Here is a 12,805-nt window from a genome sequence, read left to right as displayed (position 1 = left end):
CTTAAGAAAGTTCATAAATTCAACAACTTGCTGTATACCACTTAATACACTATGCCTTCCTATATCAAAAATAAAATGTCTTTCAAATGGGAAAATAATTTAAATGAAAATTAAGGATGAAAAAGTCTAAGATAATGTTTATCAATTTATTTTAAAAATCTCACTGTGAAGTTAACATTTACTTCATCTAAAAGTGTATTTCTGACATATACTCACTTCCCTACATAGAATAGTCTATAAAACTCCATGTCATTAGCCTTGATCTAACTCCCACCAAAAATGGATGTGTTTAATATGAGCTATGCTGGTGCATGATTACATCATCATACTGCAATAGCTCTCCACGAATACAAGAGTGACAAAACTTCCATACACAGTGCACTCAAAATAATTTCATTTTAAACAAGGAAAGAAGAAAATACATCAGAAGTGAGGAAATTGGGTGGGAATATGTAGGAGGTGAGTATCTACTAGAAACATATTTTCTGATTAGAAGAATGTTACCTTCCAAAACAATACTTTATCTCTTCACAGAGAACAATTAGAATTTAATGTAGAATGTGTGAATGGGTAGTGAAAAAGTAAACCTATGTCAATGCCCTATAGAAAACATCCAAACAGAAAGTCTATGGAATGTGATACCTGATGGCAGGGGCTTCACAGAGGCACACCTGAAGGTATATTAATTGCCTAGAGTGTAAACGGGGAGAGACAAATAAGCCCCAAGGATATAGGAGATGAAGCAGATGCAATGAAATGTGAAATAGCTTGTGAGCATGAACGTCCAGAGAAGAATACACCAATGAAAGAAGCTAGCACATCCATCCAGTAAAAGTAGAAAGAGAACTCTAAATGAAGAAGGGTCTTAAGGTAGAAATGCATGACAGAGGAGATCCATAGATGGAGAAGTTCATGCCAAATAATACCGAATAGTTTGAATTGAATAAACGAGGCAATCTCAATCTTAGTGTGCATAGAAGTGAGAGACAGAAGGAAGGATCACTTTTCTGAGAAGCTTAAGGCCTAGGGAGAGAAACAGAGTGGGTAGAAAAGTAAAGACGCACAGTAGTACAGAAGGCAAGAAGCATAGAAATGTGAATGACAGCAGCAACAGATAAGAAAAAGAAGAAAGGGGGTCATGAGAGAGAAGTGGTAGAATGAACTTGAACCTAGTGGGACAAAGAGGGCATGTGTGAGAGAATGTAACCATCATTAAGGTCTCAGATGGGCATGGGAATTGGACAAGGGTGTCAGTGAAGAAAGAAAGATCATAACAAGGGAAGGAAAAGAGGTACCCTGCATTAATTGGAAAGGCAAATGTATGATGGCCAACAATGGTGAAGATAAAAGAAACATGGTCAAACAACCAAGTGAAAAAGGTAAAAAGGTCACAGTAGAATGGCTGGGAGAAAGGGTGCAGTGTGAACAAACAACAAAAAACACTACCACTTATATTGATATACAAAGGAGAGGAATGACAGTAATTGTATATGAAAAAGACTAGAAGTTCTCAAAGTACCATGCTAAAGGCAAAAAACTAGACAAAAGGATGATACACTTAGATGAAAAAGGGACATTTGAAGTTGAATAATAGAGAGGGAACACTGGGTAGAGAAAGGAAGTCTAAACACCAATCAAAGTAGTAGAGGAAACCAGGGCTGAGATGTCCAGAGAAGTACAATCTATAGAACCTGGCTAGGAGTATTGTGTATCAAGGTAAGTACCCAAGGAACAAGTAAAAGAGTAAGATAAGCATACAGCAAAAGGTGAGAACAATCTTGGCTAACAGTATTGATGCCCAGAACTGAAAGATGAGGAACCAAGGACTGGGAAAGAAGCAAACGTATCTTGAGAGGTGTGTTGAATTGAAAGAAAAATCAAGGAAAAGCTCAGGATGAAGAGACCATACTTTGGGCAGAATGTGGTCTGGCCAAAAGAGATGATCTGTCAGCAGGTTCAAAGTCTCTGGTGCATAAAAAGCAACAAGATGAACTCAATGAGAAACAGCCCAGAAAAAGATGTCCAGTGCTCAAAAGCATAAAGTCTTGAAGTGACTGCCCTCTCAACAGTTGATATAAGAAACAGCTGTAGAATTGTCAGAGTGAATCACGTCCAACTGGTCCATCAGAAAAGGTGGGAAAAGGGAACATGCCTACTAAAGAGTAATAAGTTCAAGCATGCTGAAATAAAGTGAATTTTTATGCCATGCTCAAATACCAGAAGACATGGGGTAATTTAGAAATGCACCCTATTTCAAAAGGGAAGCAACTGTGAAGAGATAGAGACCTAGTTAGGGGTGGTGTTAATGGAATGCCTATCATGGTATTGGCACTGTCTATCCACCAAGATAAGTTTTCAAGAAGAGAAGGGAGATTCACAATTTAAGAAACTACTTCCCAATAAAGATTCCAGTGGTTTCACAAAGTTCACTGGAAGAGATGCATGCTTCAAAATAACAAGTAGTTCATAAAAGCTAGAGTTCCCAAAAATAAAAGAACCTAGGGTGCAAGGTGAAAATAAAAATGTGCAAAAGATGGTAAATGGATATCCCATAGCTTATAGGTATAAACTTAACCCACCTGAAATGAGATTAGAAGGAAATGCCTAGATGTATTAAATACTGCATAGGCATTACAAAGGGCTTGGAAAGTGTTAAAAGTATCCCAGTTGAGCAACATCCCTGCAGAAGAAGAGAGCATCTCCTAAGAAAAGGCAAGTAGAAGCCATGCAGAAATGTAAAGACAATTCTGATATATAAGGGAGGCCATAGCAAGGGCTCTTATGACTTGATTGAAGAGAGAAGGAGCTGACACCATGCTGAAGGGAGTAACACATAACTGGAAGGTTTGATTCAAACTGATGAAACATAAATGTTTAGAGAATGGGGTAATAAGGATATACAGAAGCATCTCAAACATGGCGACTGTGGTCATCCACATACAGAGTGAAAAGGACCAGTTGAGAGGAAAGAAATTCTCCATCTAGAATCATGGAACAACAATAAACTGATTGAGGGATGATAGGTCTACTTGAGGACTAACAAGAAGCAAAAAGAAAAATCCAGAAGAAAGGACATCAGCCAAAGGGATTGGAGAAGGCCCGTGTGCATGAGGGAACCCATAACACATCATAAATGGCTTTAATCACCCCAACAGTCAATGATCCTCCATAAGTCACAGCAGAAATAAGTTTTATGTTTGTAACTCAATTATTTTTACAGGATAAATAAGAAGTCACTATCACTCAAAAAAATTATTATGTTAATCAAAGTTTGAAAAATAAGACAAAAGAAGAATGAAAACAAAAGTTTTGTTGCTAAATGCAAATCTCAGAATGTTGAACACAGACCTGAAAAAAATAACGTCTGTTCAAAGTAACACAGAGGAAAAGAATGAAGTGATTTGGAGTATACATGTTTAAGAGGAGTTACTATGGAGGTTATGTTGACCTCTATTGATAGAGAGTTATCCTATGTATGGAGATGAATTATAATCTTGGAAGCACCTTTTTCATATTATACAGTCAGTTACCAAACATTCATTTTATTTTAGTGTAATGTGTTTTTGTGGAAATATCATAGTTAGTGAAACTTAAAAGGACAAAAATATAACTGAGATAAAAAAGGAGCAAAAATAGTATTTATCAAGTAAAACTTGTATTTAAAAAAATTCAGTAGTGCTATTTTATCCAAAACAAATAAATAGAATGAGATAAACAGGCTAATTATAAAACTTCAGAAAATTAAAAAACAAAATTGTACTTTCAGCATAAATTCTACCAAATATTTTAGCTAAATGTGAAATACAAATATTCATAAGACGTTTAATTTACCATAAACAATTTTTTTTTTAAAATCATATAGCACTATATTTTCTTATATAATGACAATATGCAAAAGATCTTCTCACCTAAATGCAGCAATATACTCAGCATCTCCCATTGGTGGTTTTAATGCACCTGACCAGCCAATATTAACATTAAACCCTATTCCATCTTCACTTCCCACCTAAATAAAGAATTAATACTGATATTGTTTTACCATTAAAAAAATTTGTCATGATATAAAAAAACTGATTAGTGTATATATTATTAATTAGTTTATTTTGTAAATGCATATTTTATGATTGTTTATGTTTTATTATAAGAAGGTTAAAAGCAGATGATTACTGGAATTTATGTTTGTAACTCATTGATTTAGATAATGCAGTGACCAGATGAATTAGTTATAAACGTATAAATAATATGAGATAAGTGAAAAATAGCAGACAGACAGGACAATAGCATAAAAGAGTAAAGTCACATGCAAGGAAAAGTTTGATGAGAAGTTAGCTGCAGAAGAAGTGTTAGGCCTAACAATTAACACAAGTCTAACATTTAATATACCAGAGTAAGACTAACAGCAGAAAAGGAGATAAGAAGGATAATTTATTCTGTCAAAATGTTCTAAAATAACTGAATCAAACTTGGAAAAAAAGGAACAGAGGATATTTAGAAGAAAGAAGATCAAACAATTTCTGGAAGAGCAATATACAACTGTGATAACTCACAACACAATTGTGATGAATTATACACAGTATTTTAGTGTGATAGAAATATTGGAAGGTATTTTGGGTTGTCAACTGAAACTCTGAAGTAACTAAATAGACTTAAGTGGACTTTTGACATGAAGAAGAGAACCATATAAAGTTTATAATATCCCTATAACCACTATACGAAACAACTTGTTGTACCAACATTAAATTTATTTCAAACACATATGTTATTTTGAAAACAAGTGAAATCTATGTTCTTCATTTATTATTGAATTCATCACCAACAAATCCCAGACACCTACTGTACAATAATTCTAAGCCCAAAAACAACACACTACATACTTACACTATAAAGAAACATAAGTAAAAGCCTTCAACTGACAATTGGCAAACTCAACTTTTAACACTGGACAAACTGCATATTTTACACAAATGTTGTGCTAATAATAACCAATTAAACCTTCAATAATTATTTTTCTATTAAAAACAGATGCATATTTTATAAAAATTACACAGACACACTATATGCCCAAAAGTATATGGACACCCTACCATCACAACCATATGTGTTTGTTGAACATCTTATTCCAAATCCATGGGCATTAATATGGAGTTGGCTCCACCCTTTGCTGCTATAACAGCCTCCATTCTTTTGGGAAGGCTTTTCATTAGATTTTGAAACATGGCTGCGGGGATTCACTCCTATTCAGCCCCAAGAGCATTAGTGAGGTCGGGCAAGAAGGCGTAACTCGCAGTCAGCATTCCTATTCATTCTAAAGGTATTCGATGGGGTTGAGGTCAAGACTCTGTACAGGCCAGTCAAGTTCTTCCACACTAACCTTGGCAAACCATGTCTTTATGGAAAGACATGCTGAAACAAAAAAAAGCCTTTTCCAAACTGTTGCCACAAAGTTGGAAGCACAGAATTATCTTGAATGTCATTGTATGCTGTAGCATTAAGATTTCTGGAACTAAAAGCCTAGCCCAAATCATGAAAAACAGCCCCATACTGTTATTCCTCCTCAACAAAACTTGTACAGTTGGCACTATGCATTCAGGCAGGTAGTGTTCTCCTGGCATCTGCCAAATTGAGATTTGTCTGTCAGGCTGCCAGATAGTGAAGTGTGATTCGTCACTCCAGAGAACATATTTCCACTGCTCCAGAGTCTAATGGCAGTGTGCTTTACACCACTCCAGATGATACTTGGCATTGCACATGGAGATCTTAGGTTTGTGTGCAGCTACTCGGCCATGGAAACCCATTTCATGAAATCCCTAACGAACAGTTCTTGTGCTGACATTGCTTCCAGAGGCAGTTTGGAACTCAGTAGTGAGTGTTGCAACTGTGAGCAGATGATTTTTACGCACTTCAGCACTCAATGGTCCTATTCTGTGAGCTAGTGTGACTTACTGCTTCATGGTTGAGCTGTTGTTGTTCCTAGTCGTTTTCACTTTACAATAACAGCACAACATTTGAAATGAGCAGCTCTAGCAGGGCAGAAATTTGACAGCTGACTTGTTGGAAAAGGTGGCATCCTATGACAGCAACAAGTTGAAAGTCACTGAGCTCTTCAATATGACCAATTCTACTGCCAGTGTTTGTTTATGGAGGTTGCATGGCTGTATGCTTGATTTTATACACCTGTTAGCAATGGGTGTGGCTGAAATAGCCAAACCCACAAATTAGAAGGGGTGTCCACATACTTTTGGCCATGTAGTGCTTATATACATATACACTGGCCTATTGTTCACTGCGAGTGCAATATCCAATAAAGATGACTCACAGACTAGGATGAAAAAATAATACTTTTGGAAATGTTAGAACAGAAATGATTATTCAGTAGTTTGATATAAAAAAGCTTACAGTTTTGCCACAAATATAGTTGTAAAATCTTCTTTTTACTTTATGTGCTTACAAATAAACACTTGTGAGGAATTATCTTTTGTTTTTTTCCTATAATCATACACAGTTTTAAAAACATGATGCCTACTATAAAAATTCTTTAATAAAAGTATCATTTTAACATAAGATGCTAAAAGACTTTCTTATTGATTATTTTATTTCAAACTTTTTTATGACATAATAACAACTCCTTAGAAAAAAAACAAATATATAGAAACAAAGGAAAGGATCATACTACAACCTTTCGACCTTCCTAGTTGATCTTCAGATTACCAAAGAGAGAGTTTGAAACTGATCATTGCCAGACACGTCTTAGGGGTGAGAATATAAACGGATACGGGATTGTAGGGGGAGTTGCAGTTAGATGTTAGGTTATTAACTAGTATAGGTATAAAGGTGTTCCTTTATATTGGTTTAATTTTGGTTTTAATTGTTTTATAAGTAGGGCTTCTTTGATTTTGCATTTATTTATATTTGTTTCTTTGGGTGCAGCATTCAAAATCATGTGAAGGTGTTGTTTGTGTTCTTTTAATCTGGTTTCACTTCTTCTGCTTGTTTCTTCAAATAAATAAACACAAAATCAAAGAAGTTCTACTTATACAGCAACTAAAACCAAAATTAAATCAGTATAAAGGAACACATTTATGCGTATACAAATTAATAACCTAACATCTAACTGCAACGCCCCATGCAATCCCATATCTATTTATACTCTCGTCCTTAAGACGTGTCAGTCACAAACTCTTCGTTAACCTGAAGATGACCTAGGAAGGTTGAAATGTTGTTCTCTGCTTTATTAGTAAAAGTTTCAATACTTATACCAGCCGTCTTGAGATACATTTTCACTTCAAATGGGTTTCTTGTCATCAAGAAGATATTACAACCTATTGGAATGGGTTTCATGGGATAGAATTAACTGAAGCAGGATAAAAGTCACTTAGAAATAAATACATTTATTTATTACCAATTGCACAAACAGAGAAAACGTTTGAATATTCCAGGTGACTGTTTTTACCTCTAGAGGATCACCAGTTCCAGGAAAAAAGTTGCCATCATCATGACGATGAAGAGAAATGTAGAGAAAATGAGGATCGTCATAAAATATCTGTTGAATACCATTTCCATGATGAACATCCTGAATCGAGAAAAAAACAGGTTGAGTTATTGATTTAAATAGTGCAACAGATGTTGAAATTTCTTATTGTGAGTCACTATACAGGGTTATTCAAAAGTTACATTTCATGTGGGAGTCTATGGAAAGTGGTAAACTGTACGACACAAATATTTTATGCATTCCTAAATCTATGTCCAGGTCTACAAACTATATCACCTCTTATTTAAAAAGACTTATTGCAGATTACAAGTTACTGATTTATTTATTTAATAATGTTTTCAAAATTATGAAATTAGAGATTATTTATTGTGTTCAGTACAGATTATTGTATTCACAAGTATTTTAAAGATTTAAAAGATGATACAAATTCATTATAGGATGAGCCACAGATAATCCAATTGCTTTCTGAAAGTGTTGGGGTTACGTGGGTTATCTGTTTCTGAAATTCATGTTTATGTCATTTATTGGTATCATAAAAACACTGTACAAAGCAGAATAACTCAATCTATACTATTTAAGTTCCCATTTTAAGGCATAAGTTAAAACAGACTTTCTCCAAAAAATAAATAATTATTGCTTTATCATAATTTTTTATTTGAGAATTTCTATTTGCATAACAGTTCTTTGTTTGTTTGTTTAGTGCAAAAGCTACACATTAGGCTATTGATGCTCTGTCCACCATAAAAAATTAAATGATTGATTTTAGTTTCAAGTCTGTAAATATACAAATGACCCACTGGGGGTAGGATTGGCAACTTTTTATAAAGAAATATATCATGTAATTAGAATGACCCATCATTAAAATACATTTCAAATCTAAGGTTAAAAGTAAAACTATATAAATAAAAGAACAGTTTAAAGTAATTATTAGATCAAGTGCAGCAATCCTTAAAAGTTCTTTGTATTTTGAATTTAACATAGCATTTAGCAGTTTTTCTGTAAATTATAGATAACGTTTGTACACTAATTAAAATGAATGTTAAATTCAAAATACAAAGAACTAAATGACTTGCAGAAACAAAAAATGAATATAGGCCACCAACTGGCCTGCTGCATTCAACCAGACATTTATGGACTTATACAGTGCAACATTAATCAAATCAGTAGGAAGAATGACAAGGAAAAGAAGATCCACCACAACAAAACACAAGATAAACTAAAATGCCAACACAACAAACCATCAATCAACCTCATAATTAACAGGTCCAATGGACAGGTAAGTAATGAAGAGATAAATCTGCTCAACAAAGGACTCAACTTCCCAGTAACACCTAGAAATATTTCATCCATTGAAATGAAAGTATGTCTGTAAGACTTAGGTAGAAGACAAGTGATCCATTCTACATAAACCGAAAACACCAACAAAACAATGGAAAATAACCACCAGAAAGAAGACAACTTCAACAACAATTCCATTGACAGCCAATAACCTATTTTTCCAAGTAGCACTGAAAACATTTATTTCTCCAGAATACCTCAAAACAATATCTTAAACAACTTTTTCAAAGAATTTTCATGCAAAACCATCCACATAAATTCACAGAAAAGAAAACTAAAAAACAACCTCACATGAAAAGATATGAATTCTATAAACAACCAAAAACAAGACAACATCAAAATTCTAAAAGCAGATAAAGGTAATGCTATAGTTATAATGAACAGAAATGAATGTATTCAAAAAATCAGAACATCTTATCAGATGTAAACAAGTATAAACCAATACACAAAAACACATCAGAACCAATTAAACAAAATACTAATACAAATGAAAAACCAACACAATCTCAGAAAACTTTTATTCTTACCTATGCAGGACTGACTCGCATACCAAAAATATACGGCATCCCCAAACCCAATTGTCCACTACGACCTATAATGTTGACCTACGAATCATATAATTACAACCTCAGTAAACACATAGCATGGACATTTTCTAAATATGTAACATCAGCCGGCTCCTTTCTCAAAGACTATCTTAATTTTAAATCTTGTCTTAATCAACTAAGTCATAAAGCCTTAATAGACGGTCTAGATGTAATATCCCTCTTCACAAAAGTCCCAACTACTGTAGCCTGCAAGATAGCCTTAGAACTTTATATCCAAGACCCCAACCCATTGATACACATCACTAGCAACCCTTATAGAATTCACTACCACCTAAACTAACTTTATGTTCAGTGATCAAAACTACCTACAAATAAATGGCCTATGTATTGGCAATCTTGCATCACCAGTTCTAGCCAACATTTTTATGACACAGATTGAATCTCAAACAATCAATTCAGCCTTACACCCACCACTATACTGGTACAGGTATTTTGATGATACAATTGTTGGATTCACATGTACAGAACACACACTTAGTTTTTCATTCACATTAACTCAATACACCCCAAAATTAAATTAACCTGTGATGATTAAGAAAACTCCAAATAGCATTTCCAACCTCAAGATCACAAGAACTGATACACAATTCGAAACAGAAATCATATTAAAATCACCCATATTGGACTATACATTTCTTGAAACTCATATGAAACAAAACAAAAACTAGACATATTAAGAAACTGAATAAACACAGCTACAAAACTATTCTCACCTGACAAAATTAATGATGAAATTAACAAAACAAAACAACACTTCATCATTAACAAATTTCCTAAAAAAACCCATTGAAAAATTATAAGTACACACCTAGACCAACAACAATAAATCCCAAGATACAACAATCTACAAAACCTTATATTGCTGCATACCATATGTTCCCAACATTAGCAAAAAAATAAACCAACATTTGGAAAAAAACAACAAAAAAACACAACTTTCCAGTAAACACCAAATTTATTTGAAAACCAGGTACAAAACTAAAGTCCATACTATGTAAAAACTACACTAATAAACACAACACCAACATTATTTATAAAATACAATACAACAACTGCCATGACTTCTATATTGGAGAAACAACCAGAAAAATGGAAACCAGATTAAAAAAACAAAAAGAAACACCACGTTTTTGAACACTGCAAATCAAATAAACACAACATAACTATAGAAAACACACAGATAGTAAGTAGGGAAACAAATATAAACAAACGTAGAATCAAAGAAATCCTAGTTACACTACAACTAAAACCAACATAAAGAAACACCTTTATACCTATACTAATTAATAACCTAACATCTAACTGCAATGCCCCCTACAATCCCGTACCCGTTTACACTCTTGTCCCCAAGACGTATGCCAGCCATGGCTAGTTGCAAACTTCCTTTCTGTTAACCTGAAGATGACCTAAGAAGGTCAAAACGTTCTCCACTTCATTTTAATTAAAGTGCTAATACCCAAACCAGCCATCTTGAGAATACAAATTCTTAACAATGAATAATATTTAACTTTCAATTATAGGAGTAGTCACGTTGCAAAATATTTTAAATATAAAAATAAATATAAGAATCAAGCATAAATCTGGTTAAAATAAAAGAAATTGAAATCATTAAAGGTGTAAAACATTTTTATCATGATAAACATCATCTTCTTGATTCAACTCTATGTAAATTATCAAATATTTTATCAAAAGTAATAAAAACAAGTTAATTAAAGCTAACATAAAAAACAAACAATTTACCCAGTCAATGATCATGATTTTTTCCAATTTCAGCTTTTGTCTCACTTGTTTTGCAGCAATAGCAATGGAATTAAAGAAGCAGAAACCCCTAATATTCAGGGAGAAACAATTAATACTGAAACATTTGTTTGATAATAGTTTATTCACTTTATAATATTTTAGAGTTTTAGTTACTAATTTTTTCTCCATAAACAACTGTATAAAAGTTTCAAGTTATTAAAAAATATAGAAGCATACAAAGTGTATGGTTATATCCCTCATTCCATTGTTTGGTATATCTTGAAAGCACACTAATTTCAATTGTATGAAAACTGTGTGTGTGTTTTAATTCAAAAAATACAAAACAATACTTTCAATATCACTCATTTGATTTAAAATTTTAAGAACAGTTAAGAAGCATCTTTGTCCATTATATAAATTTCATATATATATATATATATATGTATATAATGTGATGAATATTTTTACATTTATTTATCTATTAAAAATAAAACTGAATTAGTAAAGTAAATAAGATAAGACACGTATGTATTTCAACATTTAAATGTTAAGACCATAAACTTTAAATCATGAAATGTTTAGTTTGTATTTTAATGGAATGTATTTCCATGATGAACATCCTGATTTAGGAAAATAACAGATATTATTAGTAACTTATATAGTGCTAAAATAATGATTACTTCAATAATATAACAAAATTACTTTAGAAATATCATATCTTTGATACTCTAACAACTCATCTTTACTTTTCCAGCAACGTCTTCATTAATTAAATAATGACTTTCTCAGTCATAATTATACTCATAACTTTTTGAATTTGTGTAAAACTTATTTAATTCAAACACCACACTTTAAACAAAAATCAACTCTTAATATAAAATTCTAATTTATTCTAAATTTACTTACATGGCTTGTTGAGGCTCAGCATGGTGACCAGGTGGCCGAACAACAGCAAAGCCATTCTTTTGTAACAGAGAGAAAACAGTTAAAAAAAAAACTGGACCTTTAATCTTTAACTTGCTTTTACTGAATATTACCAAAATTTACTATTAATTACATAGGCCTGCAAAGGTTTTATTGTCTTGAGATTTTTACATGTCCTAATGTAACTCCTGTACACTGAATCCAAAACCGATATCCATTTTTCTCCATCTCCAAGACAGACCATGAGCTTTGTACAAAGTTTGCACCATTAAATGTTGAGACAATGGACTAAAGGTAAAAAAAAAGTCTTTGCCTTTGGAAATCCCATTGATCTGGTGTAAACCTAGAAACCATGGAGATGACTGCCATTTTTGCTCATATAATGTGCAAGGCTAAGAACACTCAAAATAAAAAGGAAATTTCCTATCTGAACCTTCAACTCTATGTAAATTATCAAATATTTTATCAAAAGTAATAAAAAGAAGTTAATTAAAGCTAACATAAAAAACAAACAATTTACCCAGTCAATTTTGTTAAAATTATTTCTCTACGGGGATTAGCTATATATGTTTATTCCTCCTCCACATCCTCACCACTTTAAAAAAAGCCTTTTTACCATTATTCTTACAGCAACACTTTTGACATATTTACCTTTCCACCAATATTTCTCACACCTTTACACTTGAAGCAACATTTTTCATGTTGT

At 32.8% G+C, this 12,805-nt stretch overlaps 1 protein-coding gene across 18 annotated transcripts in view; it reads right to left on the bottom strand.

Moving 5' to 3' along the window:
- Positions 1-12,805, bottom strand: part of LOC143230309 (histone deacetylase 4-like) — a 150,027-nt gene that overhangs the window by 5,083 nt on the left and 132,139 nt on the right. For 17 of the 18 annotated variants that reach the window (XM_076463595.1, XM_076463597.1, XM_076463600.1 and 14 more), the window contains 4 exons: positions 12,082-12,137; positions 11,176-11,263; positions 7,451-7,570; positions 3,909-4,006 (listed from right to left, as the gene is read on the bottom strand). In XM_076463595.1, the coding sequence (XP_076319710.1) occupies positions 3,909-4,006; positions 7,451-7,570; positions 11,176-11,263; positions 12,082-12,137 (362 nt within the window). Of the gene's footprint in view, positions 1-3,908; positions 4,007-7,250; positions 7,320-7,450; positions 7,571-11,175; positions 11,264-12,081; positions 12,138-12,805 lie in introns of those variants that run through there. The other variant, XR_013016381.1, reaches the window with a different exon arrangement.

The sequence above is a fragment of the Tachypleus tridentatus genome, chromosome 10 (assembly GCF_004210375.1).
Source record: "Tachypleus tridentatus isolate NWPU-2018 chromosome 10, ASM421037v1, whole genome shotgun sequence".
Classification (NCBI taxonomy): domain Eukaryota; kingdom Metazoa; phylum Arthropoda; class Merostomata; order Xiphosura; family Limulidae; genus Tachypleus; species Tachypleus tridentatus.
The sequence above is the reverse complement of the archived record's forward strand: the minus strand, read 5'-3'. Positions and strand labels throughout refer to the sequence as shown.